The 27749-nt window shown below is 41.5% G+C and overlaps 1 protein-coding gene across 1 annotated transcript in view; it reads left to right on the top strand.

The window, feature by feature from the left end:
• Positions 1-4797: 4797 nt before the first annotated feature.
• Positions 4798-27749, top strand: part of LOC145409908 (putative glutamate receptor) — a 117604-nt gene continuing 94652 nt past the window's right edge. The window contains exons 1-5 of the mRNA XM_080280174.1: positions 4798-4925; positions 5326-5442; positions 5642-5877; positions 6445-6603; positions 6940-7030. Of these exons, the coding sequence (XP_080136300.1) occupies positions 4845-4925; positions 5326-5442; positions 5642-5877; positions 6445-6603; positions 6940-7030 (684 nt within the window). The 5' untranslated portion in view covers positions 4798-4844. The remainder of the gene's footprint in view (positions 4926-5325; positions 5443-5641; positions 5878-6444; positions 6604-6939; positions 7031-27749) is intronic.

The following is a 27749-nucleotide window of genomic DNA, read 5'->3' as shown; positions in this document are numbered from 1 at the left end:
CATGGTGAGTCATGTGGCACAGTGTTGAGTAACCATAAGCAGTAGGTCGGTGTTAATAATCTCTGCCGCATTTACACTACTGTGTAGCTTACTTTTCCAAATAAGATCATCTGTGATCATTATCGGATGAATGATTCACAGTTGTATTTTCCAATTCCAAGAGATAACTGCCGTTTGCTAAACTTAGACACTGACAATTAATTTTTAGTTCCATAATGAATGCAAACTAGTCGTCATAGCAGTTCATTAGCTGCGGATCATTAAACAGAACAGACAGGAAGTCCGTTTATATTCCACTGTCGATAACTGGGGAAAACGTGCCATATTGAAAGAGTTACGATACGAAACCTCCGACTGGCTCGTATACATAGTGAAAAACTTCATACACAAGAGGTACTGCTGAAGGAAACTGAGAGTTTTCACTGCTTGCCTCAGTGATTTTCCAGAAACTTAGATTGTGCTGTCAAAGAAAGGCGTAATGGAAAAACTTAAGTACAGTTTTTTGACTGAGCATTTTATAGTACAGTGCAATACGCATATGGCTTCTATATAATGAGCTTATGCTGTTTCGTATGGGAGAGTGAAACTTATATTTGCTACCAAACTGCTCTCTGAAATTCGATACAGCAGTCTCCAGGTGGAATTATACATTTAACTAGAATTCTAATGATATCAGATATATATATATATATATATATATATATATATATATATATATATATATATATATATATATATATATATATATATATCTTGTTATGTGTCCGACTATGGGCAAAGGCTTCAGGGCCTATATCTCAGGGCCAGTAGTCTATCCCAAGGGCCAGTAGTCCTCCTACACCTCCACATGTCATCACTTCGGCGCTAACACCCACCGTCCATACTGATTACGCTCTAGGGCTGTCTCATACAGGGCTGTTGTACTGGTGTTAGCTGGGATATTTTTACAACATTTCGGCAGGTCATCTGGTAGATCAGGAAACTCTGCTTTTTATGAAGTTCAAATCCTTATTCCTAAAACTCTCCCCTGCCCCAGCCGGGATTCGAACCTGGATCCATCATGACAGCAGGCCTCCTCTCTACCGATTCAGCCACAGCCTCCCCCAAATATTGGCTGTTGCTTGGAATAAGTCTATGATTTTGTGATATATAAAACAGTTATAGCTGAATATTCAACATCACATACCTTCCCTACCCCGCCAACCCCGTTGACACTCAAACTATAGTATCTCGCATAATGCACCAGACACGATGATTTGCTTAAAGAGGAGTTATAGATGTCCCTCAATGGTAACATAGAATTGTATGTGAAAGCCATTTTAACAGTATTCTTGTCGCCTTTTTAAAGAATATATATGGTCATCGATGCAGTAAGGTTGCATATTTTGTCGAATAATTTTCAGAACATGGGAGTACACCGGTCATGCCGATCAACCTCCCTGACAGAACGCAGCAGCTTTATCTGGATGTGGGTGGGGGGCCTGTCAGCTCGTGCCATAGCTAGGGTAACAGGGTGTAGCGTCACCACAGTCTGCAGGTGGCTTAACCGGTGGAAGCAGGAGGGACACGTTGAGAACAGGCAGAGCTCAGGTAGACCTAAAGGGGAAGAACAATGCAAAATCATTCATAACCGGATCAAAACCTGGCATCCTCTAGCACTCCACTCTGATGGATTAAGCATATTTGACATGAATCGCAGAACAGTACATTCAGAGTTTCAGCATAACTGTGGATGTATTGAGTATCCTAATCTAAATTACTGCTGAGCTTCACACAATGGCGGACTAAAGAACGCTTTCGTAGAAATATTATTCTATCTATCTATTGCCAGACGCCTCAATCCCGTTTGGGGTGGCCACAAACAAATTGCCTCCAAGTCGCCCTGTCCCCCGCCATTTCACTCCCCTGCTCCCAACTCACACCCCCCTCTCTCATATACCTCTCCACCCCATCTCTCCATCTCATCCTCGGCCTCCCCCTCCCTCTTTCCCCCTCCACCTCACTCACATACACTCTCTTCTTCAGTCTTTCACCCTCCATCCTCTCCACATGGCCAAACCACCTCAGTGTGTTCCTCATAACGCTTCCTATCACATCCACATCAACACCACAACGCTCCTTTATATCCTCATTCGTCAGCCTGTCTCTCCATGTGACTCCACAGGCTCCTCTTAAATAACTCATTTCCACGGCTCTCACTCTTGACTTGTGTCCTTCCAACAACGTCCAAGCTTCACTTCCGTAAGTTAGAGTTGGTATCACAATACTGTCATGTAGTAACTTTTTCACTTCCATGCTCACTTCCCTGTTTCTTATCACTGCTTTCAAAGAACCAGCAACCTTTCTTCCCTGCTGTACCCTTTCAAGCACTTCACCCTCCAAACCTCCATCCTTACTCATCACACTACCCAAGTACTTAAACGTACTCACATTTTCCAATTCCTCACCATCCAACCTCGCTGTACATTCACTGACTTCACCTCTTTCAAAGACCATCACTTTACTCTTCCCTACATTCACCTTTATATTATTCCTACGCATATTTAGCTTTGCAAACTGCTAAAAATTCGAAATACCTCAGTGAACAGAATCAGACAGGCTGCTACCCAAACGTGGGCCTCATAACGAGAGAAATATAATGTATCCACGGTAAGAACACTCAAGTAGAAGACATGAGAACGGTATCAAAAGCTGAACTACAATAACTTTAGCTCCTGTTAATAAAGGGCTAATTTGTCATTCAATTGATCTGAGTGTACATAGACTCACCAGGAGAAAGTGTGCCTAGACAGTTTAATAGACTTTAACAAGATTAGACAGTTATCTTGTGAATTAAGATAATTATAGTTGATCATTCTGTGGAAAAATTGCTGTCACATTTATGTACCAGTATTTTTAGGTGTTTGTCACCCATTCCTTTTAATTATCCCTCTTACATTCATGGAAACCTATGTTTTCGATTTCTTGCAAGGACGGGTCCGAATATGTCATGGTTAATTAAGAAAGCTGTGTATGTCTTATATTATATCTCATTTTGGTTTGCCAGATTCGTAATTTCGATGTTAATATTGACATACCACTCTTTAAACTGACATTCATGTTTTCTTAAACTGATAACAATAAATACTAAAAAGACTGCAATGTGACTTTCATTCACCTGTAACATCGCACCACTTTCTTCCCTCACTCCTTACCATGTAGATTATCTTACACGAAGGGAGAAGTGGCTTCGTATGAAACAGACAGGCTTGTCAAATACATCTCCCAAATAGATCGGGTTTCCCCCAGTTGATTCGGTATAGAGAGGGTCTTCTAATCTTCAAATGCTCCCAAATCATTGTCTCCCAGTCAAACTGCTGAGAAAACAATAGCCAGGTTTTCCATGCATTCCTTTTAAGATTAACTAAAAATGAATCGTCTTGTCTTGAGGAAGTAGATGTTCCACATAAAACAACAAAACTGGGGTCACGTTTGAAAACTCAGTGTTTTACATTTCTGATTAAGACTCTAGTACGAGTCACACACACACACACACACACACACACACACACACACACACACACACACACACACAGCATCATAAGTGTGAAAATATTAGCTGCCGATGAGATCTGCACTTTCAGTGCATCCTGGCCACATAAAATACTTGTTAAAATAAACAGTAAAAATTGTGGTAAGTTTCTGAGTTTTGTACCCAACTTGTTTAAACGGCTGTACAACAGTTCAGTGCTTAGTACACCATGGGTATCTTGTCGATACTTTTCTCTGTCTTACATTGTCCAAAGAATATAGGTCCTTAACATGCAGTAACTGTACAAAACATACAACACTATTTATACACAGAAATTTTTCTCTAGAAGTTTATGGTGGTGTGATGGCGGCTGCTGCAGGGACATTATGGCTTAGTCTGGGAGTTACGTGCCTTCTGGTACACGCCCGCCTGCCTCATATCTCAGGCAAGTTTACCCTAGTTGTAATCAAAGGGAATCGACGATATTAATCATTTTATTATTGCTGTCTTAGCTTACCTCAATGTGTATCATCTAAACAGATGTTTTGGATTGTATGTAATTATTTCAGATTATTTACTGTCATCTGGTACAGATAAACCTGCTCTTCTTGGTCTCGATTCCATTAAAAAAAAAAAAAAGTATTCTTGAGCTGGGAGAAAAATGAAGGATGAGGAAAATGTTAATGTAAAAGAAGTGCTTCGTTTCGGGAAATACCAATTTGCAACGTTTGCTTTTCCATACCAAAGCTGCCTAATTAACTGTAATCTACTGCCTAATCAAGCATGAAATGCATACCCGAAGATCGACAAATTTCAGTATATGTTCTTCATTCAAAATTCTTTTGCACGACATTTCAGTGGATAAAAGAGAATGCTACGTGTTGTGAATATACCAGTATAAATCATCCTACATATTGCAAATATATATTCCTTAATATTTTCTTGGGAAATTGGCGTCTGTCGGTATATTCTACTTGGGGTTAGAACAGCTCAGTTGTAGCGCTCGAGTTTCACAACCGTAGGGTTGGCAGTTTGAGTCCGAACTATGGTATCGTATTGCTGGTGAGTGATGTAGCGATCTCTTTCAATGCCTTCCAGATATATATAGTCCATTGGTCCTAGGTAGGGGGATTCGCCCTCTGGCTATAATCTGACAATTATATCTAGAATTTGACAATCCTTTTGAGGTTCAAGATCAGTTAATAATACCAGTCATACACAGGTACTACATTTTCCTATTGAGTGCCCTACCTCTATACATACTGTAAATTCGTCTTTGTATTTGTCAGATAAAACTCGAGGATCGCTGGACAGTCGCCGAGCACTTGATGTCATGTTGGCCACAGAGCAGTGTTCCCGCTCCTCCATCATGCTGGTGACAGACGACTCTCCATGGGCGTTCTCTATGATGCAAGTGCGTCAGTGTTAGCATTAAGCAAACGTTGAGCATTTCTAAAATGGATTAAGGAAGTTAGTTTGGAATATACAGTAAAAATAAGAATTGTCCCTGAGATATGTAACAGATACACTACTTCACATATTTTCTGGTACAGATCCTAAGAACAGACTGAATCTTATCTCAGCTTGGCAGGTGAATGTGGCTGACCTATGGAAGTGCTGATATGGAATGGAAAGCTCTAGGTAACATAAAGTCAGTTGTTGTGGAAGATGTTTTCAAGGACAGGAACTTTGAAAAATGTTCTCTCCAAAGAATATTAGCCAAATTCAAGATGTATTCATTGTTACACGTTTTACATTGACTGGAGTCAGAGGCGTTAAATGGGTACAAATCATCACCATCCATTCTTTTTCAGGATCTAACTGACCTACAAGCTCCGTGGGGAGTCGGAGTGTTCGGGGTGACAAATAATGAACAAAACGCCAACATGACCCATGAAAACCTCTCCCAGGCTATTGCCACTGCTCGAGGGGTAAGTCGACGGGTAAGTGGCTACAGCACGTAAAGGCTGATACAATAACTTGGGAGGCAGACTAAGGACATTTGTTTCTGTGTGTGTGTGTGTGTGTGTGTGTGTGTGTGAGTAATAACAAAAACAGATTATAAGCAGACCTATTAAGAGTAATAGGGTGAAAACTCAAATGGTTTGTTGATAACTTTTTTGACATTAGCTTCTTGATGTGTCGTGGTGGGTGACGGTGGTGGTAGTGAGCGAGGACCCAACGTTCCTCTCCTCCTTCGCTGAGTTCTCCTTCAAGAACCACCTCCTGTCGGTGCACACAACGAGGCTACTCGCCTTCACACGCCTCCCTCTCCATCGTCTCCACACCCTCCACCACCTTCACAAGACACTATCACGCACTAGCGCCCTACTCGCTGTTGTCGACGATGCTACACCAGTCCTTAGGTAGTAAAAATTTTCTATGGATAAGAACACTTAGTTGAGGTGATATCCCTTAACATGATACATTGGCTTGATTCATATTTATCCATTTTCTTATCTTTTCATTTTTTTGTCAACAGGACCAGAGTGCTCTCATGGCTACCCTTCACTGACCCAGAAACTCGGCCTTTACAGGTAGCATCGTGGACCACTGACCAAAATCTAAGTCTAGTCTACCCACCAAATCTTTTTCCCAAGAAATTTTTACAGTAAGCTCTTGTTGTCTATAACTCTCGAAGATCCTTAAAATGATTTGTGAAAGCTTTTATCATAATGTCTTTGTTAAAAATATAGTACTGTTTATCATTTTTCACGTGACGTGATTGTGGATGCAGTCAGCTGGTATAATGGACAACATTGCATCTATATTATATCTTACATAATTTGAACGCTAGAATACAGGATGAAAAGCCACTGACCTTTTCACTGTACCTGTTTGATTAGCCAGTGCTTACAGTAGTTTTTGGAAGGCATGCCCGGTGTTTGTAAGGGTAGTCCATGGCCGCATCAGGCCTCAACCTCCTGCTGCAGGTTCCCCCACCGACCCCATGTGATGGTGACAGCTGAGGAGTTCCCTTCGCAGTCGGCTGTCATGGTAAACGACCCAACGGTACCTGGCAGCAAACGGCTTACTTTTTCGGGTGCAGCCGGGTATATCATGGAAGTACTGTCCACGGCTACGAACTTTACGTGAGCTATTGGTTGTACACATTCTTATATACGCAGCTGTTTTCTTGGATGTCGTAAAAGACTTCATAGCACTTCTTATTTACTGAATCATGTTGCAAATCACACTTTAACATCTCCTGTGTTATATATAGTAATATTTTATGGAAACAGTTTGTATCAATAATATACAGGGAGACATTAAGTTATAGTATTCAGAAGAATCGCAAAGGAGATGTTCTGATAATCTTCAAAGCCACTTACAGTATTACCCATAGTTCGTTTGAACGACAGTTTGCAACAAGGACCTAATGGCAAATCAAATATTTTGTTGTAACTGCTTTCAAAACTCTCTGACAGGTACACATACTTGAGATCCCCTGACAAAAGCTGGGGCCTGCAGAAGAGTGATGGGACCTGGTCTGGCATGCTGGGACTCATCACACGTGAGGTGAGTTACTACACTGATTCATCCTTATAAACTTATTTACTAGTAATTCTTAAACTGAGTAAAAGAATATGGTAGAAAAAGGATCAAACTCAAAATATACATCAGTCTTTTTTTTAATGCTTCTTCGAAGTACTGCTACAACCATTATTTTAAGAAAATGATCTTATGTTCGGACGCAATCAGTCGTGTCAGTTTCTGCCAATTAGTTCCAGCCAGGGTAATTAATACAACTGTTTTCAGATTATTGTTCTCGCTATCAGTCATCTGTTAGATGTCTAGACTGAAGAGTTGTTGCTCACTGCTCTCTCGCTGGGTTATCATGGTAGCAACTGCCACACTCATTGATACATAAATTATGAATGTCTGTTGTTGGGAATCTCCCTGACCTTTGTAGGTGAAATTCTGTTTATTATTTTGTCCATTCTTAGTTTAAAAGCGATACAACATATTTTCAAGGAAAACTCCAGCTTACTCAACCAAACTGCCACTAATTTTAACCGAGAAATATTTTCAAGATATGTATTTTAGCTACCTCTGTCCTGCTTAACTTTGTAGATAGAAAACTGTTTATCTGGTATTTGGTATTTGCTTATAATAATCATGTGGAGGGTATGGCGTAGGCAGTGTGAAGTGGCACCACAGAGAGGGTTAAGGGTTGGTACAGATTAGACATCTTGAAGGTATAACCTTTGATACATTTACCCCGACAATACATTTCAGCAAGTGGAGTTCACCCCTGGACCAATTTTGCTGGATTTTAGTAGAAGCCAGTGGATGGAATACTCTGCATATTTTATCATGGGTGGGTATTATGTTCTCGCTGCCCGTGGTCGTCCTGAGGCGGACCCGTGGGGATTCGTACTACCTCTTTCTCCAGTTGTTTGGGCAACTTTGTTAATAGCACTTTTGGTTGTGTGCTCAGTGATGCTGCTTCTGCCTTTCTGCTTTCCTGCCCACACACAAGAACCAGGCAGCGTAGACGCCAATATCTTTAATTGCCTGCGCGTTCTCCTGCAAGAAGGTAACCATAGCCTATTTGATATGTTCTGAGAAGAGACAAGCCTTAAACTTTTGAAAGCTGGCAGCTGATTTGTTGTCCGATTGCATTCATTATTAACGATGCATTTAAAATTATTTTTAATATATGGGTTTCAGTAACCGTTTGACGAAAAGATTGCCCAAATAAAATGTTGGATAAATATGAAAATTTTAGTCTGAGGGACAAAACAAAACACGTCCAGGTAAGGTTTCAGGAGTACCTTGACTTTTAGCCCCATGTTAGGTAAATTATGGCAAATTATTTCATTAGTGCATCATTATATAAAATCTTCCCCACTATTCCCTGCTTGTCGTAAGAGGCGACTAAAAGGGACACTTTTATCTACATTCTTTTTGCTCTCTTTCTTTCCCTTGTACTTTGTCTGTCCAAACCCTCTGCATTTTACTTTCATTTAGTTAATTTCCTCTCTCCACTGTCTGGTTCCTGCGAGTCACTGGCATTGGCTCCAGGGTAAAATACTTTTCTGCCTAAGGAATCTTGATGAACTCTGGTGACGAAGCAATGGCCCTCAGTTCCGTGCAGCCCTTAAGTGGGCAGGGGGTGCTGAGAATCCCACGGTGTAGAAATAAGATTATACATCCAGAAAGAACCTTAAGAATAGGAAACTGGAATGAGATATAACTTTGGAAGAGGTAGCAAAATCTATAAATGAGTTAAAGAATTTTAAGGCCCCAGGAGAGGATGGAATATTCCCTGAAATGCTTAAGTGGAAAATGACGAGTTGATGAATGTGCTTTTGAAACTTTTTAATGTGGCTTGGGATAATGGTGGAATTCCAGAAGAGTGGAAAAATGGAGTGATTATAAAAATACCAAAAAAGGGAGATTTAAGTATGTGTGGCAATTGGAGGGGGATAACTTTGATACCTGTAGTTGCAAAAGTCTTTTCCAAAATCTTGTTGAACAGAGTAGAGCCGGTAATTGATAAAGTTTTGAGAGAGGAACAGGCGGAATTTGGAAAGGGTCGAGGTTGTGATGATCGGATTTTTATTGTGGGGCATCTGGTGCAGCAGGCTAATGAGTTGAAAATGCCACTTAGTATGTGTTTTGTGCATTTTGAAAGGGCGTTTGATTGTGTTTTGCGTGGAGCTGTGTTGAAAATTGTGGGATTCTATGGTATACCAGAAAAGTTTGTAAATATTATTAGAAGCCTGCATGAGGGTGCTTTTTGTGAGGTAATGGTGGGTGGTTCTTTGAGTGATCCATTTCAAGTTGGGTCGGGATTGATTCAAGGAGGAGTTCCTTCTCCATTGTTGTTTGTTTTGGTTATGGATTATGTTATGAAAAGGGTTGTAAGGAGAACGGGTGCAGGAGTTGACTGGAAGGAAAATAAGAAGCTGATGAATTTGGACTATGCTGATGATATTGTAATGATTTGCGGAAGTGTTTGCGAGATGCGGTGGGTGCTTGATTGTCTGGTGGAGGAAGGAGAAAAAGTGGGTTTGGTAATAAATTGTGGAAAGACTGAAATTTTTAATATGAGCGTGGAGAACCAAATCGATTGTGTAATTGGGAATAGTGTGGTGAAGAATGTGGAAAACTTTAAATGTCTGGGAACGATTGTATCATCTAGTGGATCGTTGAACGGTGAAGTTGAGGAGAGGATTGGACAAGCTTGGCGAGCTGTTGGAATGTTGAAATCTGTTTGGAATAATAATATGCTTTCGGTACATACTAAAGTGATAATTTACAAGTCCATGGTTAGATCAATTTTAATTTACGGACATGAGTCATGGTACAGTACAATTGCAACAGATCAGAAAGTATTAGAATTTGAGAATAAAATACTGAGAAGGATTCTTGGGGTAAAGTGGTAAGACAGAGTTACAAATGCAAGAGTAAGGGATATTACGAGAGTGGAACCAGTTAATGAATATGTGAGACTGTCTCGCTGAAAGTGGCTGGGGCACATATACAGAAAAGAAGGTAGTTTAACACAGGATGTGCCAGAGTGGACTGCTAGAAGAAGAAGAGGTAGAGGTAGGCCGAGGGAAACCTGGTTGAGGACAATGAAAAAAGAAGCAGGAGAGGAGTGTTGGTGGGATCTGAAGGAGATGGCAAGAGACAAATATTGGTGGAGAGAGTTCATTGAGGCCCTATGCATCCCGTGGGGTGCCACAGGAAATGACTGATTGATTGAACCTGGTAAAATATCGGAACTCCAATAAAATGGCTTTAAAACATTTTGCAGCTTATAACTTGTTGCAGCTCGTTTGTAAGTAGCAACTAGAAACTAATAACATAGAAAACTTACTGATGATGGGAAAGTAGAAAGCATGGTGCAAATTAATGTGACAAGAAGACGATGTCAAGTTAATCTGAATATTCGTTTGGTTAGTCAAGTGGGACATCCCTTGAGTGGCCTAATGCTCCCCCCGCCCAATCTATCTTTCATCGAAATTCATGGGATATTTTATATTTCATTGCAATTATGATGTTTTACCAGGTTATAATTTACAAACTACCGCAATAATGACATAATTTACCTTAATTTACCTGAACATAAGAAAAAAAAAATTAAGATACATGTGAAACTTTACCTGTCTGTGTTATGATTTGTCCAGAGAATTCAAAATGTCACATGTATCTAGGCCATCTGATAAACTTAGTAAAGACCCGTTTTGAAATTAATCTATGCAAACAACTATATATAACATTTTACTTGGATAATCTTTTTGTCAAACGGTTATTGAAACCCATTTAATAAAAATAAATTAAAATGCGTCTTTAATAATGAATACACTCGGACAACCAATCAACTGCCAGCTTTCAAAAGCTTAAGGCTCGTCTCTTCCCAGATCAGATTAAACAGGCCATAGTTTAGCCTTTTCAAGCTATCAGTAATTTGCTTACAGAATGCAAGTTAAAGTGGGATATTTCATTTAAAGGTTATGCACACTTCATTTACGTTAATGCACAGGTAATATTCGAAGTAGATCATTTCTTCTAGGCATGGAAAAAAGCCACTTTTCTGTTTTGGTTTATAATGCCCACTCAGTTTGAAAATGTTAAACTATATCATGTGCTTAATAATTTTACAGGGAAAAAGCTCTCAGTATTAGGCATGGTACGCCATCAACTACTGTTGGGATCTTTATCCTGTGTTACTAAGTTCTCTTTTGTCGTAACAGATTTACAGAGAACTAAAAGTCGGTGGTGGTGGGATCGTGTGATGCTGGGGGTGTGGATGCTGATGATGGTTGTGCTGACACAGAGCTATCTCGGCAACCTCATGTCCCTCTTGGCGGTCAGATACATCGACCAACCATACCAGAGACTTGATGACGTTCTTGACAAGTCTGATGTTGGAATAATTCTTGTCCAGAACACACTGATCATCCACTATCTTAAAGTATGCAATTGTTTTTGTAATGTATTTGAAAATCATGTACTATTTTTTGTTCAGTGTCCAAGAATGTTTAGGTTGTCAATAAAGCAACCCAAGTTATTTTTAGCCAAACCAGTATTGCAGGAAATAGTGTCTAGTCACTCATAAAGTGTTCTGTGAGCTACTCACATGTTTATTGATAAAAGAATGCCCTACTGCGACGACCATTCTTCCATTCATGAAAGTATTGGCAAAAGTGTTTTTTATCGGTCCTTCCATATTTGCAGAACGAGCAATTAACTTACAATTGGCCCCTGTTCTGAACAGTTCATGTACTTCCAAACCCTGACCGCCAATTACTTCCACATTGTGATGGACCGGTAATTGTTATCTGCAACAGCTTCACAACTACTAAGTGTTACGTAAAGATCAATTAATTTTCCTAAGATTCACCTAGTTATGTAATCAAAAGCTTTCAATAAAGCTGAGGATCACTGACAGCCTTCTGTACTTCAGACGGCCAAGTCGGGTCCACTGTGCGAGCTGGGGAACCTGATGGGCACAGAACGAGTGGCTTACAGATTGTACGCTGAATTACCCCAAAGCCTGGAGACCATTGTGCGGGATGGCAGTCATGTTGTGTTTTCCCAGGACATCGTCAATAACCTCGTATTGCCAAGGAGTTTTTCTCGCACAGGTAATAATGTGGTTCTCATGTTCATTAGAGTTATTTATGGCCATACCTTTCTAGTTTGTGCTAAAAATTTGGCATATCTGTGATAAATTTCCTGCCAGTGAGGGGAGGGGCTTCGTTCAACGTGAGCAATTAGAAAGGATTTTAAATGAAAATCACTGCCTGTTTTTAGACAAAAGGGCAATTAGAAGCCTTTTCAAGAAGGACTACTTTAATTAACAGTATAATAGTTCCATCGCTTTATCATCACTAAATACTTTGACAGGAACCTGTGATTTTTATCTGTCCCGGAGCAGCTACCTGACTACTCCTCTAGCCATGGTGGCCCAAAAGAACAGCCCTTTTATGCCAAGACTGAATAAGATGTAAGAACTGAACAGTTTGTCAGTAGTTAAAATATTAAAGATAAAAATAGTTCCGTGTGTTTTTACACAGAACTTGAAAATACTTGATATCTACATCGAAGTCTAAATAGGCATGAGAAATAATTACTATGGTAGGCATTACTGGCATGACTAATATAATGATTTAACCATTTTATTTTCTAAGACAGGGCTTATTCATTGGTGGAATCTGGCCTGTATGATAAATGGATGAAATTCTCACATCCTAACTCCAGCACCTGCAAGAACCCACCCAGGATCATCACCGTCACCTCTGCCTTCTCACTCAGCAACCTGTGGGTAGGTCCTGCCACGGACTTCTTGGATGGCCTGGAAACTTTGCATTAAGTATATAATTGTAAATTTTATTTGTAAATTTACTGCAACCATCACTAATGATTTGCATTAAACATGTCACTTTTTTCCCTACGTAGGATTTAGTTTACCGATGTTAATGAAATATTGTGGGTTAGTTTATAAAGGAAAGGATTACGGCATTACATGTAATACTGCTCATTTTCAGGGCATGTTTGTGGTGTGGGGATGTGGATTTGTAATGGCCGTGGTGGTGCTGGTAATAGAGATGTGTGGCTGGGCCAAGTGGAAAGAACAGGTCCAGATGGACACCCAAGACACACACACCACCATCACCACCACTACCACCGTTGACCACGCACTTCATTAGTACTGACGACGATTTTCGCATGAAATTCATACTTCACTTCTTCACTTTAAGCTTCTAATTTTGTAACAACGCAGAAGTACCAAATATATTGGTTAATTAATAAATACACTGATATTAATACAAAACTTGACAGATCCTCCAAGTGTCATTCACTGTTATGTTTGTTTGTTTTCCTGGATGTTAGCATTCACCTCTCAATATGTCTGTAGGTAAATATATTCCGAAACTTGAAGTAAAGTCAGTGGTCTGTCGTGTACACTTCCGGATTATGATGACTAGTCGCAGCAGGTGTATAATCTGTCTGACTTATTAAATTATAAAACAGAAATAAGATGATTGATACAAAAATATTTGATGTCAATGACCCAAAGATAAAATCGCTGAAAGTTTGGTAAAAGTGCATAACCCATTGACTCTTGACAGAGCAAAATTGCCTGGTACGAGCCTAAATGAAATTCTTAGCTGTATCAGGGTCGCCTGACATAATTTCTGAAATTTTTGAATGATAATGTTTCTCCCAGGCGAACTATATCCGTCTTTCTTAGGCAAGAAAGGATGTGTGTATGTACTTATTCTGCTATTTTGTAAAGACACAGACACAAGTGTCTTCCAAAAGGTTGACGAATATATGGCGGATAAATCGAACCGTTTGTAACCCTTGCTAGTTGAGACAGGGTTATCATTGTATTTCGCCAGGTTTAAATTTTCTTTAGACGGAACTAGGAAGATAGTTGTGTCTTTGTACACATTTCCTACCGACAAACAGTTATCACATAAGCTTTCTAAACTACTGGCTACAAAAATCTCTTTACAGTACTGAAGAATTACTATGGAAAATGACTATTTTATGGTATGATTATGGCCACTGAAGGAGTTGTGCTTCTGAAATATTTTAGATCACCATTTCTTCACCAGCCTAACTTTTAAATGGCGTAAACCCCGCTGAGGGGGGTCACCTTGACATGGTGGCGGGGCTTGAATCGTGGCTGGTAGTGCCACCTACTTTGGAGGCATGCCTACCTTTGTAGGGTTCGGTATTTGTCGGCCTCGTGGACCAAGCACCCCCTACATCACTGGTGAAGGAGGCCTGCTGGTGATGTTAGTCCATGCCCATTTGCCATCTAGGGTGGGACTGTTGCCTCCCCACGTGTTTGCCGTGCGTGGCGTCCCGTAATGCTGGGAGATGGGAGTCCTGGGGGTTGAGTGATCCTGTATGGTGCGCCCTGCAACTAGCAATATACCTCTTTGGTCCCTTTTCTGGCTAGACGGGTGGCCTGGTTGGGCCTGACCAGGTCAATCGGCTGGTCATGTGTTGGCTAGGGTCAAGTGGGCACTGGGGGGCCTGGTGGCTCCTATCGTCCTGGAGTCACCCTTGTCCGGATCCCCCAGTGGTTACCTGCGTATACTCCTCCGCTACCCCTGGGGTCATCAGTGGTTCAGTCCCTGACATATGGCCTCCCCCTGTTTGGCTCCATGGTGGGTGGGGGGGTGGGGCAATGAAGTTCTTGTGGGTTGTTTATGGAGGTTATTAAAAACAAAACTCTTGTTGACGACACGGCATCTGTCCCTGGCCATCCTTCGGACTCCACCTTACTTATTGCCACTCTGGAGCCTTTCCAGGCCCATGGTGATTATCCTCCACTGCCCCAGCGATCACATGGGACTGGGAGGCGGTCGCGTCGGGTTGGTGTGACTCTGGGGCAAGGCATAAAAGATTCTGTGCCTGCGGTATATAGTAAATATCTGGTACTGAAATCCTCTGAGGGGAAGTCAGTGCTAGATATTGATATTTTTGATCTGCACCGAGCCATAGTTTCTACATATGGGAGGGAACCTAAAATCTCAACACAGGGAGATGGAAGCATCGTGGTTGAGGTGTCCTCCCCAGAAGAGAGCACCCATCTAATGGCTTTAAAGTCTGTCGCAGGTTAACATTTGCTGTGTACCACATGCTACTTTTAATAGTTGTAAGGGAATCATATTTTCCCGAGACCTACTCAGATATTCAAAGGCACGGTTGTTGAAGGAACTGCAGTTGTCTGGTGCTATCAAAGTTGAGCATCTGCAGAAGAAAATAGATGGTGTCCTGACCCCCACTCCGACCTTGTTCCTGACCTTTAACAGATTGTCTTTGCCTGCATCAGTGAAACTCGCCTGGCTATCTATTCCAGTGAAGCCGTATGTGCCGATCTCAAAGCGGTGTTTCCACTGTCAAGGTTATGGCCACGTTAGCTGCTTTCGCCGCCATGCACAGGCTGGCCTTCCTGCTGTATGTGTCTCTTGTGGCGAACCAAGTAATACCAGTGACTGTCCAGGGCCCCTTAAATGATATCACTGTGGGGGTCCTCATGCTGTAAATTCTAAAAACTGCCCACGCTACTGCCTAGAAAAGGAGATTTTGTCTATTAGAACAACTGAGAGAGTTTCGTTTTCTGAAGCTAAGAATAGAGCCCAAACTCACTTTTTCCAGCCCGGAGTTACTTACGCTGCTGTCCTTGCTGGAGTGTCGGTGAGCCGCCCTGTATCTCAGAGGCAGCCTCGAAGTATTCCAGTACCCACTCCTTCAACTCGTGATCTTGAGGATGCTGTCCCCATGGTTGGTGCTGTTGGTGAGAGTGAAGTTTGCCCGACTGCTACCCCAACTGCTTCCGCCTCCACTGCCGTGGCTGACAACTTACATACTTCTGTGGTGGTGGCAGATGTCCACGTTGGCCAGACTCCTTCTCCTATCTAACCCAGTATGACTGAGGCTCCATCTATACCTGGCAAACGTCACCGTTGTTCGTCAGAGTCCTCTGAGGATGAAGACCGGCCATATAAGGTCTCTGCTGTTGACCTTTGTGTCGACCCCTCTCCTGTTTCCTCTGCCCCACAGGCTGAGGAATCTAGCCAGGTGACAGCTGAAGCTGATGGTTCACCGCTGGTCCAGTCCCCACCTGGGTATGTTGTTGGGCAACTTGCTGGTGCTTCAGATCTAAAGCAAAGGATGTCATCCTTAAATGATTCGAGTCCTGTGGACTCTGCTTCCACTCCTGGGGCTTCTGGTGGAGGCACTGGCCATCCTACACCTCCAAAGACTGTCCCCAAGCCACCTTCAAAACAAACTGGTATGCCCACTCCAAAAAAGTGTTGTAAAACTTCCCCATCCTCACGTTTGTCTTCAGATATTAGACAGAGGGTGTGGGTTTCTGGTGCTGGGCAGGCTCCTGTGAAGGGTCTTCATAAGCATCAATCCAAATCCGCTCGCTTGTCAGGTGTACAGTCCCGCACTTAATCTTCATTCCCCCATTATTGGTTCCATCATCCAGTGGAACTGTTGGGGTTTACATGCCAACTATGAGGAATTGTGTCATCTTGTTTCTCAATTTACTCCTCTTTGCATGTGCATCCAGGAGACCATGGTGGGTGATACTGTTCCTTCCGGTCCTTCTGGCTACCATACCTTTCATTCTGATCCTGTGCCGGGCCAAGGTCATCATGGAGGTGCTGTTATCCTTCGCAAGGATATTGCATACAGTCATCTGGACATCTCCACTCCCCTGCAGACTGTCACTGTCTGGATGTTTTTACGTCGACAATATACAGTCTGCAGCCTTTATCTTCCTCCTAGTGCTACTGTTGAAAGAGCGGATCTGGAACGCCTTATTCATGACCTTCCTTCTCCCTTTCTGTTACTAGGAGATATGAATGGTCACCATCCACTATGGGGAAATAGGCCAACCCTCGGGGTGTACTCGTAATGCTGGCATCTTTAGTGGAAGATGAGGAGTTAGGCATTTTCAATACCAATAAAATGACTTATTTCCATAGTAAGACTGGAACTTTTACTGCCATTGATTTGTCTTTATGCTCAGCTGATGCTGTTTTGGATTTTACCTGGGATGTGTTGCCAGACCTGTATGGCAGCAACCATTTTCTGTTACTTTTAACTGCTAGTTCTGGTGGACCTCAGCCATGTCTTCCTCGCTGGCTTCTGGATGAGGCTAACTGGCCAAGTTTCAGGGAATTAAGTTCCATTTCCCTTTCTGTCAACGAGTTTGGCTGTCTTACTGAGGCTGTGTCATATTTCAATACTGTGTTGCACTCAGCAGCCCTGTTATCTATTCCAAAAATGAAGGGTCAGTTTCCAAAACGTCCAGTTCCTTGGTGGAACTCTGACTGCAGTTCCGCAGTGAGACCCAAATGAGTCGCCTTCTCTCAACTTCTCTCGACTTCGTCGTCACCGTGGAGATCCTCAGTATTTGGTGGCGTATCAGAGGGCACGAGCTCATATGAGGTGGATTTTAAATGAGGCCAGGCGTTCATCCTGGAAGGGTTATGTTTCCTCCATCAGTTCGAGGACTTCCATCACCCAGGTGTGGAACCGGGTAAGGAAACTTTCAGGGAAATTTACTGTTCCCTACCCTCCTGTTTTATCTGCAGCAGGTGGAACTGTGGCTGATCCATTTGCTGTTGCAGAGTTGCTTGCTGATCATTTTGCCAGTGTGTCAAAGAAGGATGCAGATACGCCTTTGGCTTGCCACCGTCGGCGCCTAGAGTCTCGTGGTCTCAGTTTTGCCTCTGCTGGAGGAGAGCCTTACAATGTTCCATTTTCAATTTCTGAACTCCAGGCAGCTCTGTCGCAGTGCCATGATTCCTCTCCTGGTTATGATGATATTCCTTATGCCTTTTTACGTCACCTGTCTTGTGAGTCCCTGTTGTTTTTGCTTTCACTGTTTAATAAAATCTGGTGGTCTGGGGAGTTCCCGGCTTGTTGGGGTGTTGCTGTAGTTATCCCCATCCCCAAACCAGGTAAGGACCACCTACAGGCGACGAATTATTGGCCTATTTCTTTGACGTCTTGTATTTGTAAAGCTTTGGAAAAGATTTTTTTTTCTTTATGCGAGGAATAAGGAACCAAAGGCCATGAGCCCGCAGTAACAGTTCCCTCCAAGAGAAAAACAAAATACAATAGAGAGCCAAATTCAAGATCCGATCATTTTGAGATGCCTGGACACACTGCGTTTGAAAGACTGGAGATCATAGGCAGCAGGAAATACAGACAGAGGGAGACAGTTCCAGAGTTGACCTGTTGCATAAATGAAAGACTGGGAGTAACGGTTAACTCTTGCATTAGAGAGTTGGACAGAAAAGGGATGAGAGTTTGCTGCCAGACGGGTGCTACGCGCCCGTCGTAGAGGTGGAGGAATGCAAGCAGAGAGTTCAGAGGAGCAGTGACCATTAAAGTAGCGATAGAAAAGAGATAAAGATGCAACAGTGCAGCGAAGAGACAGAGGTTGAAGGGAGTCAGTAAGAGGAGGAGAGATAATGAGACGAAAAGCCTTTGACTCCACCCTATTGAGAAGAGCTGTATTTGGGAGCCTCCCCACACATGAGAGTTGTACTCCACACAGGGGCGGATAAAACCCCTGTATAGAGACAACAATTGTGTAGGGATAAAGAAAGAGCGGAGTCGGCTTAGCACACCCAATCTCTTGGAAGCAGATTTTACAAGAGATGTAATATGATCTTTCCAAGATAAGTCCCGAGTAAATGAAACCCTAACATGTTCAAGGATGATGCAGGATTAAGCTGAATATTATTAAACATTAGTAGGTATACCTGTGGAAGATTTTGTCGGGTTGATAGGTGTAAGAACTGAGTCTTAGATGCATTAAAAACAACAAGATTATTTTTACCCCAGTCAGAGATACAAGCCAAGTCAGACATTAGGTGTGCCATAGCCTCATCCCTTGTTTGTTGAAGTAACTGTTGAGATGGGCGTTGCGAGAACCGAATGGAAAGGTGAAGGGTGGAATCTTCAGCGTATGAGTGGATAGGGTTGGATGTACAGCTTAGAAGATCATTGATGAATAAAAGGAAGTGAGTTGGTGATAGGACAGAGCCCTGAGGAACACCACTGTTGATAGATCTAGGAGAAGAACGATGGCCGTCTACAACAGCTGCTATAGAACGACCAGAAAGGAAGCTAGTGATGAAGGCACAGATAGAAGGATAGAAACCGTAGGAGGGCAGTTTGGAAATTAAAGATTTATGCCAGACTCGATCGAAAGCCTTTGAGATGTCAAGTGCAATGGCAAAGCTTTCGCCAAAGTCCCGAAAGGAGGATGACCAGGAGTCTGAAAGGTAGGTGAGAAGATCGCCAGTGGAGCGTCCCTGACGGAACCCATACTGACGGTCGGAAGGGTTGTGATAGGAAAGATGTCTTAAAATTTTTCTATTGAGAATTGACTCGAAAACTTTTGAAATACAGGACGTTAAAGCAATTGGACGATAGTTGGAGGGTTGGGAGTGGTCACCCTTCTTTGGGACTGGCTGAATGAGAGCAAACTTTCAGCAAGAAGGAAAGGTACAGTGTTAGGCTTGTGTGGTTTTTAGAGACAGGTGACTTCTTATCCCCTGCCCAGTATGGTTTTCGAAAAATGCAATCTACCTCTGATGCACTACTGTTCTTGGAATCTTCTGTCACTGAGGCTTTCTCCACTAACCAACACCAGGTCACAGTCTTCTTCGATCTGGAGAAGGCGTATGACACTGCCTGGCGTCATTGTATTTTACTCTCTCTTCATGAGTTTGGTCTTCGTGGACGCTTACCTATTTTTATTCAACAGTTTTTATCTAACCGAATTTTAAGGGTGCGAGTGGGAGGAGTGCTTTCTACTGCCCGAGCACTAGAAGATGGAGAACCACAGGGGAGTATTCTTAGTATTACTCTGTTTGCTGTAGCCATTAACAGTGTCATCAGTGTACTTCCTGACGGTGTACGAGGATCACTGTATGTCGATGACCTCTTGATTTCCTTCACCGCGTCTAGAATGTCTCTGATAGAGAGGAAGTTGCAGCTGGCTCTCAATCGAATTTCTGACTGGGCAGAAACTCGCGGTTTCCATTTTTCTTCAGCAAAGAGAGTGGCTATGCATTTTTGTCGTCTTCATGGGGTTCAACCTGACCCTGACTTGTATCTCTATGGTAGGAGAATATCATGTGTGGAAGAGACGCAGTTTCTGGGTCTTCTGTTTGATAGACGACTAACCTGGGTCCCTCATCTTCGTTCCGTTAAGGTGGCTTGTCTTAAAACTTTGAGTCTTTTGAAGGTTTTAGCTCATACCTCTTGGGGAGCTGACCGTCAGACCCTCCTTCTCTTGCATAGGTCTCTTATTCTTCCAAAACATGAATATGGGTGTAAGGTCTACTCCTCTGCAACAGATGCCCGTCTCCGGTTGTTAAATTCTGTGCATCATGCTGGTGTGCGTCTGGCAACCGGGGCATTCAGATCATCCTCGATTCCAAGTTTGTTGGTGGATGCTGGTGTACTCCCCTTAGATCTGCGACGCCAGTTGCTAATGATGAGGTGTTACCACATTCCAGACTCAATTTCTTGTGCTATCGTCTCCCAGGATTCCCGATCTTCTGTTTTTGACACCTGTCCTAATTTCCCAAAGCCATTTGGTTACAGGGTCCAGTCTGTTATGTTAGCCCTCTCTATTCTGAAACTGGCAATTTGTCCACATCGGATACCAAGGGTGGGTTCTTGACTGCTCCCTCGTGTAACATTGTGTAGGTCTGTTGTTGAAAAAAAGGGCTCACTTTCCTCTCAGGTGTCCCTCTCTCTCTGTTTGGAACATGCCTCCATTCATGAGGGTTCTGTCCCCGTCTATACTGACGGGTCTAAGACTGATACTGGAGTAGGATTTGTTGTTGTCTTCCCTTCCTTTTGTAGGGGCAGTAGCCTTCCTGGGATTACTTCAGTGTATACGGCGGAACTGACTGCAATTTTATATGCTGTTAAAATTATTTTTACTCTCCCCCAGTCGTTTTTTGTGATTTTTAGTGACTCGCGTAGTGCTTTGTCTGCACTGGAGTCTTTTAATGCCTCCCATCCATTGGTTTTATCAATTTTAGAGTAGCTTTTTCTTCTTGGCCGTCGTGTCCTCAATGTAGAGTTCTGTTGGGTACCCGCACATGTTGGTGTGGTGGGCAATGAGAGGGCAGATACTTCAGCTAAAGCTGCGTCTTCTCAACAGCCCCCAACCAACTACCCACTTCCTGCTTCTGATGTGGTACTCAATTCACACTTGTTGGTAGAGACAGTGGGATGTTGTTTCTCACAATAAACTAAAAGAAATCTTTCAGAGAGTGGTTGTGCCAAGGGTTCTTCCCTCTACGTCTCGGCAATTGGAGGTGGCTCTTGCTAGGCTTCGCATTGGGCATTTGCGGCTTACACATGGGTTCCTGATGAATGGTGAATCTCAACCGTACTGTGATGACTGTCTTGTTCCCCTTACTGTCCGTCACTTGCTGGTCGAGTGTCCGAGTCTGGGGGACTTACGTCAAATATTCCTCCATAGGCATAAGGGGGCAGATGGTGTCTGCTGTGTGTCTTCGATGATTGGTGAAGCCTCTAGCGATTTTAGTGATGTTTTTAGTTCTCTTCAGGAGGCGGGCCTCCTTTCACTTTTATAAGTAATTGATATTTTATAAACTATTCTTTTATTATTTTCAGTGTTTTATTCCTACGAACGGACATTAACTTTAATATGAATATGCACTTTTTATTTTGCTGTGTCTTTTACTTTGTTGTCCGGCAGTTGCGCCGCCAGATTTTAATTATTTGCAATCAATCAATCAATCAATTTAAATGGTGTAAAAGAAATTTTATTACCTATTCTGTTGAACAGTTTAATAATTTGGTGAGATAGACTGGTAAGACAGATGTGCACTGACTGGTGTGGTGGGAGAGGAGGTGGAGGTGTTCACTGGTGTGGTGTGAGGGAACGGGAGGTATTCACTTGCTGGTGTCGTGAGAGGGGAGAAAGTGTTCACTGATTGGTGTGGTGTGAGGGGAGGGGGAGGTGTTCACTGACTGGTGTGGTGAGAGGGGAGAAGGTGTTCACTGACTGGTGTGGTGTGAGGGGAGGGGTCGGTATAGACTGGGTGCCAGTGGTTATAACAGGGTTGCAGAAGCCACTCAGCCTTCATTGTTCATCTGCTGCTCCAGGCTGTAAGAATACTGATTGGGCCACATTTGCCCCAGCACTTTGACTGTGAGTCATGTGGCACCGTGTTGTTGTCAGGTTTCTGGCAGTCTACTGTTGTCAGTCGTGGGAACGTACTTATTCCTACTCACTTACACAATTTGTGTCAAAGGTCACCAGATGTCAGAATTATGTAGCCTTGATCTTTTTATTATAGAGAGCAGGTTTATTATCTTCTCTAGTCAATCGGAGAGACCCAAGAGGAGGGAAAGAATAATGTTGGCATTGTAGGGGAACTTCAGGGTAGGCCGTCTTTTTCCCGCTATCTCTTCGTTTTGTAAGTGAGGTGAGGTGATGAACAGGAAGACTGGGGTCAATGGAGATTTACTATTAGACAGTTGCTTGACTGGAAAAATTATTGAGCTTGAAGTCACCCGTTGTATTGTCAGGGACAGTTTGTGCTGGTTGCCGCCTTCCCACTCTCTCTAGCTGTTACTCTCCTTCTCCTTCCTTCTTCCCTGGCTCTCTCTAGCTCTCTGAGATCCTACATGTGATTTCCGGGTATAGGTATAAATCTACTGCCCAGGCTTCCGACTCGGTCATGTGTGTGTCTGTGTTCCTTACCTAATTGTTCTTACCTAATTGTATCTTTACAGAAATGAGTCAAGCTCGTACTGTCCCGTGTCTTAAACCATATTTATCGTACATATCCTTAAATTTGTGAATTGTTTTGGCACACACTATTTCATTCGGTAGTGCATTCCATTGATCAATTGCTCTGTTTGGGAAAATGAATTTCCTTACGTCTTTATCACCTCTCTTCTTATGCAGTTTTTTGCAGTGTCCTCTTGCTCATGCTTCTCCATATGTTAAGAAATCATTTATGTCTATTTTCTCCTTTCCTGATATGCACTTATATAGCATTATCATGTCACCTCTTTTCCTTCTCTCCTGTAGTGTTGGTAGATTCAGTTTATTTAGTCTTTCTTCGTAGCTGAGGTCCCTTAAGCTTGGTATCCATCTTGTAGCGGCCCTTTGAACTTTTTCAATCTTGTCTATATGCTTTTTGAGATGAGGACTCCAGACTACTGATGCATATTCCAGGGTTGGTCTAATGAATGATGTTATTATCCTTCTTAGCATGTCTTCATTTATGTATGTGAATGCTATTCTCATATTTGCAAGCAGTGTATACATGTTCCGTACCTTCTCGCTGATGTGGTCAGCCGGAGATAGTCTGTTATTGATAATCACACCTAGGTCTTTCTCTCTTTCTGATGTGTATAGGGTTTTATTTCCTAACTTATAATCCCAATCAGGTCTTTTTCCACTTTTACCAAACTTGATCACATGACACTTGTCCACATTGAATTCCATTTGCCATGTACTACTCCATTCATGAAGTTTATTTAATTCTTCTTGTAGCTCTTTACAAGAGTCTGTGTTAGTAATTCTCCTTTGTATTTTTGCATCATCTGCAAACATATTCAGATACCTCTCATTTCCAGTGTTACTGTTTATATCATTTATATACACTAAAAACATGATTGGTGCCAGCACTGAACCCTGTTGTACTCCACTAGTCACTTCTTTCCATGATGAGTAGTTTCCTCTTAGTACTGTCCTCATTTCTCTTTTTATGAGAAAGTCTTGCATCCAACAAAACAGTTTGCCTCGAATTCCTCCTTGATGGTACAGTTTCCATAAAAGTCTTTGGTGTGGTACTGTGTCAAAAGCTTTCTTGAAATCTAAATAGATACTGTCCACCCATCCTTCCCTTTCCTGTATTGTGTTTGTTACTCTGTCATAGTAGCTCAACAGATTAGTAACACATGATTTTCCTTTTCTGAAATCAAATTGTCTTTCTGTTATCATACTGTGTTCTTCTAGATGATCTACCCAAGCTTTTCTTATAAGTTTTTCTAATACCTTGCTTACAACACTGGTCAGTGATACTGGTCGGTAGCTGAGTGGATTTTGTCTATTTCCTTTCTTGAATAAGGGGACAATATTTGCTTTTTTCCAAATATCAGGTAGTTTACCTTGACTCAAGGATTTCTTGAAAATTAAAAATAATGGTTTACTTAACTCCTTTGCACATTCTCGAAATACCCAACATGAAATTTCATCAGGACCACTTGCTTTTCCTCTGTCTAATCTACTTAACTCCTCCTGTATTACTTTTTCTGCTATTTGTATATCTGGTAGTATGTGTGGACATGCGTGTTCCACATAGTCCCTCTCAAAATTTTTTTCTTCTGTAAAAACTAATTGGAAATTCTTATTTAGTGCTTCACAAATATCTTTCTCTTGTGTATAAGTGATTCTCTCGTCCGTAATGGATTGTATTATATCTTTTACTTTGGTTTTGCTTCTGATATAGCTGTAAAACAGCTTTGGTTGATCACTACTTTTGTTTATTATATCCTCCTCAAACTGTTTTTGGGCTTCCCTCCTTATTCTTGTATAATCGTTTCTTGCCTGTTTGTAATTATTATACGCCCTTTCACTATTGTGTCTTCTGTATCTATTCCACAACAAATCTCTTCTTTCTTTTGATTTTTTACATTCTGTATTGAACCATTTGTGTGAGTGTGTGTGTGTGTGTGTGTGTGTGTGTGTGTGTGTGTGTGTGTGTGTGTGTGTGTGTGCTTCCGGCTTGGTGATGTGTGCACTGGGCAGGATTCCGTCACCTGATCATTGACCTCATCCGGTGTCTGGGATACTTGAGCGTCTGGCTACGGGGAAGTGTATGTAACCTGTTCCTGGAAAACTCGGACATAACTGTCTATTAAATATTGTTACATGTTAACAACTTTTACAAAATTATGAATGCTATAACTTTTTTAATGCTTCTATATTGCTCTGTCACGTCAAAGTGTCGTACCTATGACATAGGTCAATATTACAATGTTACAAAACATATAGCAATGTGATACATTGTTATAAATATATTGAACAAAAATTTTAGTTAATACATGGTATTCATTGTCATATTCTAAAGACATAATAACACTGTAAAAACCTAACGTATACAGTAGTGGTGATATAATACAGTAGCATAATTATGTATGTATTACACACATATACATATATCTGTACAATGGTAATACGATAGGAATACAATGGCAAGTTTACAGTAGTCACTTGTATTAAGAATCAGGTATATGTAGTGTACTTGCTATTTGTATACATGTATTGTTTATGAGATTTATCAATATTGTTTTATATAATGGATACATGTGTATTACTTTTTTTTTCTATGCAAGGAAGAAGAAACCAATGGCCAGGAGCCCGCAAACCGTTCCTTCCAAGAAAAGAAAAAAACAAAATAGTGAGCAAAATTCAAGATCCGTTCATATCCAAATGTGAGGACACACTGCGTTTGAAAGACTGGAGATCATAGGAAGTAGGAAGTACAGACAGAGGGAGACAATTCCAGAGTTGACCAGTTGCATAAATGAAGGACTGGATGTAACAGTTAACTCTAGCAATAGAGAGTTCGACAGAAAAGTGATGAGAGTTTTTTTATGCAAGGAAGCAGGAAACAAAGCCAAGAGTCTGCAAACTGTTCCTTAAAAATTTAAGATCCGTTCATTTCGAGATGCCTGGACACACTGTGTCATCATAGGAAGTAGGAAATAAAGACAGAGGGAGACAGTTCCAGAGATGGCCTGTTGCATGAAAGAAGGACTGGGAGTAACAGCTAACTCGTGCAATAGAAAGTTGGACAGAAAAGAAGTGAGAGTTTATTGCTAGACGGGTGCTAAATGCCTGTCGTAGAACTGGGGGGATGCAAGCAGACACTTCAGAGGAGCAGCCACCATTGGAATAGCAACAGAAAAGAGATAAAGGGGCAACAGTGCGGCGAAGAGACAGAGTTTGAAAGGAGCCAGTAAGAAGAGGAGAGTTACTGAGATGAAAAGCCTTTGATTCCACCTTTTTGAGAAGAGCTATATGTGGGGAACCTCCCCACACATGAGAGTTGTACTTTACCCAGGGGCGAAAAAAAACCGTTGATAAAAGCAACAACTGTGGAGGGGTAAAGATGGTACGGAGTCGCCTTGTCATAAAGACTTTGTAGTTACTTGTAGAGAAGTATATTTTAGACTTGTGGTCGAGCGGCTTTTATATCTTGTAGTAGTTTCCCCACCAGATGTCATGTAGTGACGGGAGAGGTAAAGAATAATATGGGACTATTTTTATTTGTCTTGGAGATATTAAACAGGTCTCTCCCATGGGAAGAGTATAAGTCCCGGGTAGCTACCTCCCTGTCTTGCTATCTCTCTCTCTTTCTATTCTAAGGCTAATCTCCGTCTCGACCTCTCTCTAGGGTCGCTTGTCTCCTTCTCAACTCTCTTTCCTAAAATCTGGTGTAGCAGGGGTGTGTCACGTATGTTCCTCATGGTTACCAGATCTTTCTTCACGAGAGGACTGCTGACAGCTAACTGCATCATCTCCTTACTGGCCGCTGTTGTCAGCTTTCCTCCATGTAAGCATGTTTAGCACTGCTCGATTCTCGCAGACACAACACCTTCTCATCATTTGACTTCCTGCTTCTATCTGTCTCTCTATCTATCTATTTATCTATCTATCTATTATGATTTGCAATTATAATATGGAGACCTACCACATTGCTCGGCCGCGCAAAAATGGCGTACCATCGACATTTAATAGTTATAACATTACTACATACTACATACACATTATAATGAACTTATAAGCTAATTAAGTGAAATACATAATATTGTAAAGTAACATAATTGTATGAATATTGTATACATATATTATTCATAGTAAATAGTGATTATTCAGTAATATTACATTTTAAATAAGTTGTATACATATTTGAATAAATGCAATGATTGTTGTATAACACTTGTAAGACGTGCATGTACAACAGACGTACGCATATAATTGTGCAATGGTAATACTGCTAGGTTATACATTACATATTTGAGTTATCACTTTAGTAATGTCTAATATTTCACCTAACTTGTATGATGATACTGGTAATACAGAATTGTGCTATAATTGTATGACTTATATTGTGTTAATGCATAATTGTGTTGGCCTTATAACTGTAGTTACATTTTGTTAATGCAACTATTACATAAGTGTCTTGGCCTTATAATTGTAGTTAAAGTTACATAAAAGTTACATCTTGTTAATGCAACTGTTACATAATGGTACATATTGTTTGTAGTTACATAATTGTACTTAAAGTTACATAAAAGTTACATCTTGTTAATGTAACTGTTACATAGATGGTACATATTGTTTGTAGTATTGTTTGTAGTTACATAATTGTAGTTAAAGTTACATAAAAGTTACATCTTGTTAATGCAACTGTTACATAATTGGCAAAGTGTAACATAATGCAATCGTTTGTCGTTACATAATTGTTACATATCGTTTGTAGGTACATAATTGTAATAACTGCAGTCCTAACATAAGCTGCGGTCGATGATAGTGATGATGTGTCGTGCCACTTGTATGTGGAGACAACAATTTGCTTTTTTGTTCGTAGTTTATGTGGTATTTTGACTTATGTAGTAACATTTACACTTATTTTCATTTGTTTGTTATGTGATC

Source organism: Coenobita brevimanus, chromosome 83 (genome assembly GCF_032717465.1).
Source record: "Coenobita brevimanus isolate Jiangsu-jjx chromosome 83, ASM3271746v2, whole genome shotgun sequence".
Lineage (NCBI taxonomy): Eukaryota > Metazoa > Arthropoda > Malacostraca > Decapoda > Coenobitidae > Coenobita > Coenobita brevimanus.
The sequence above is the reverse complement of the archived record's forward strand: the minus strand, read 5'-3'. Positions and strand labels throughout refer to the sequence as shown.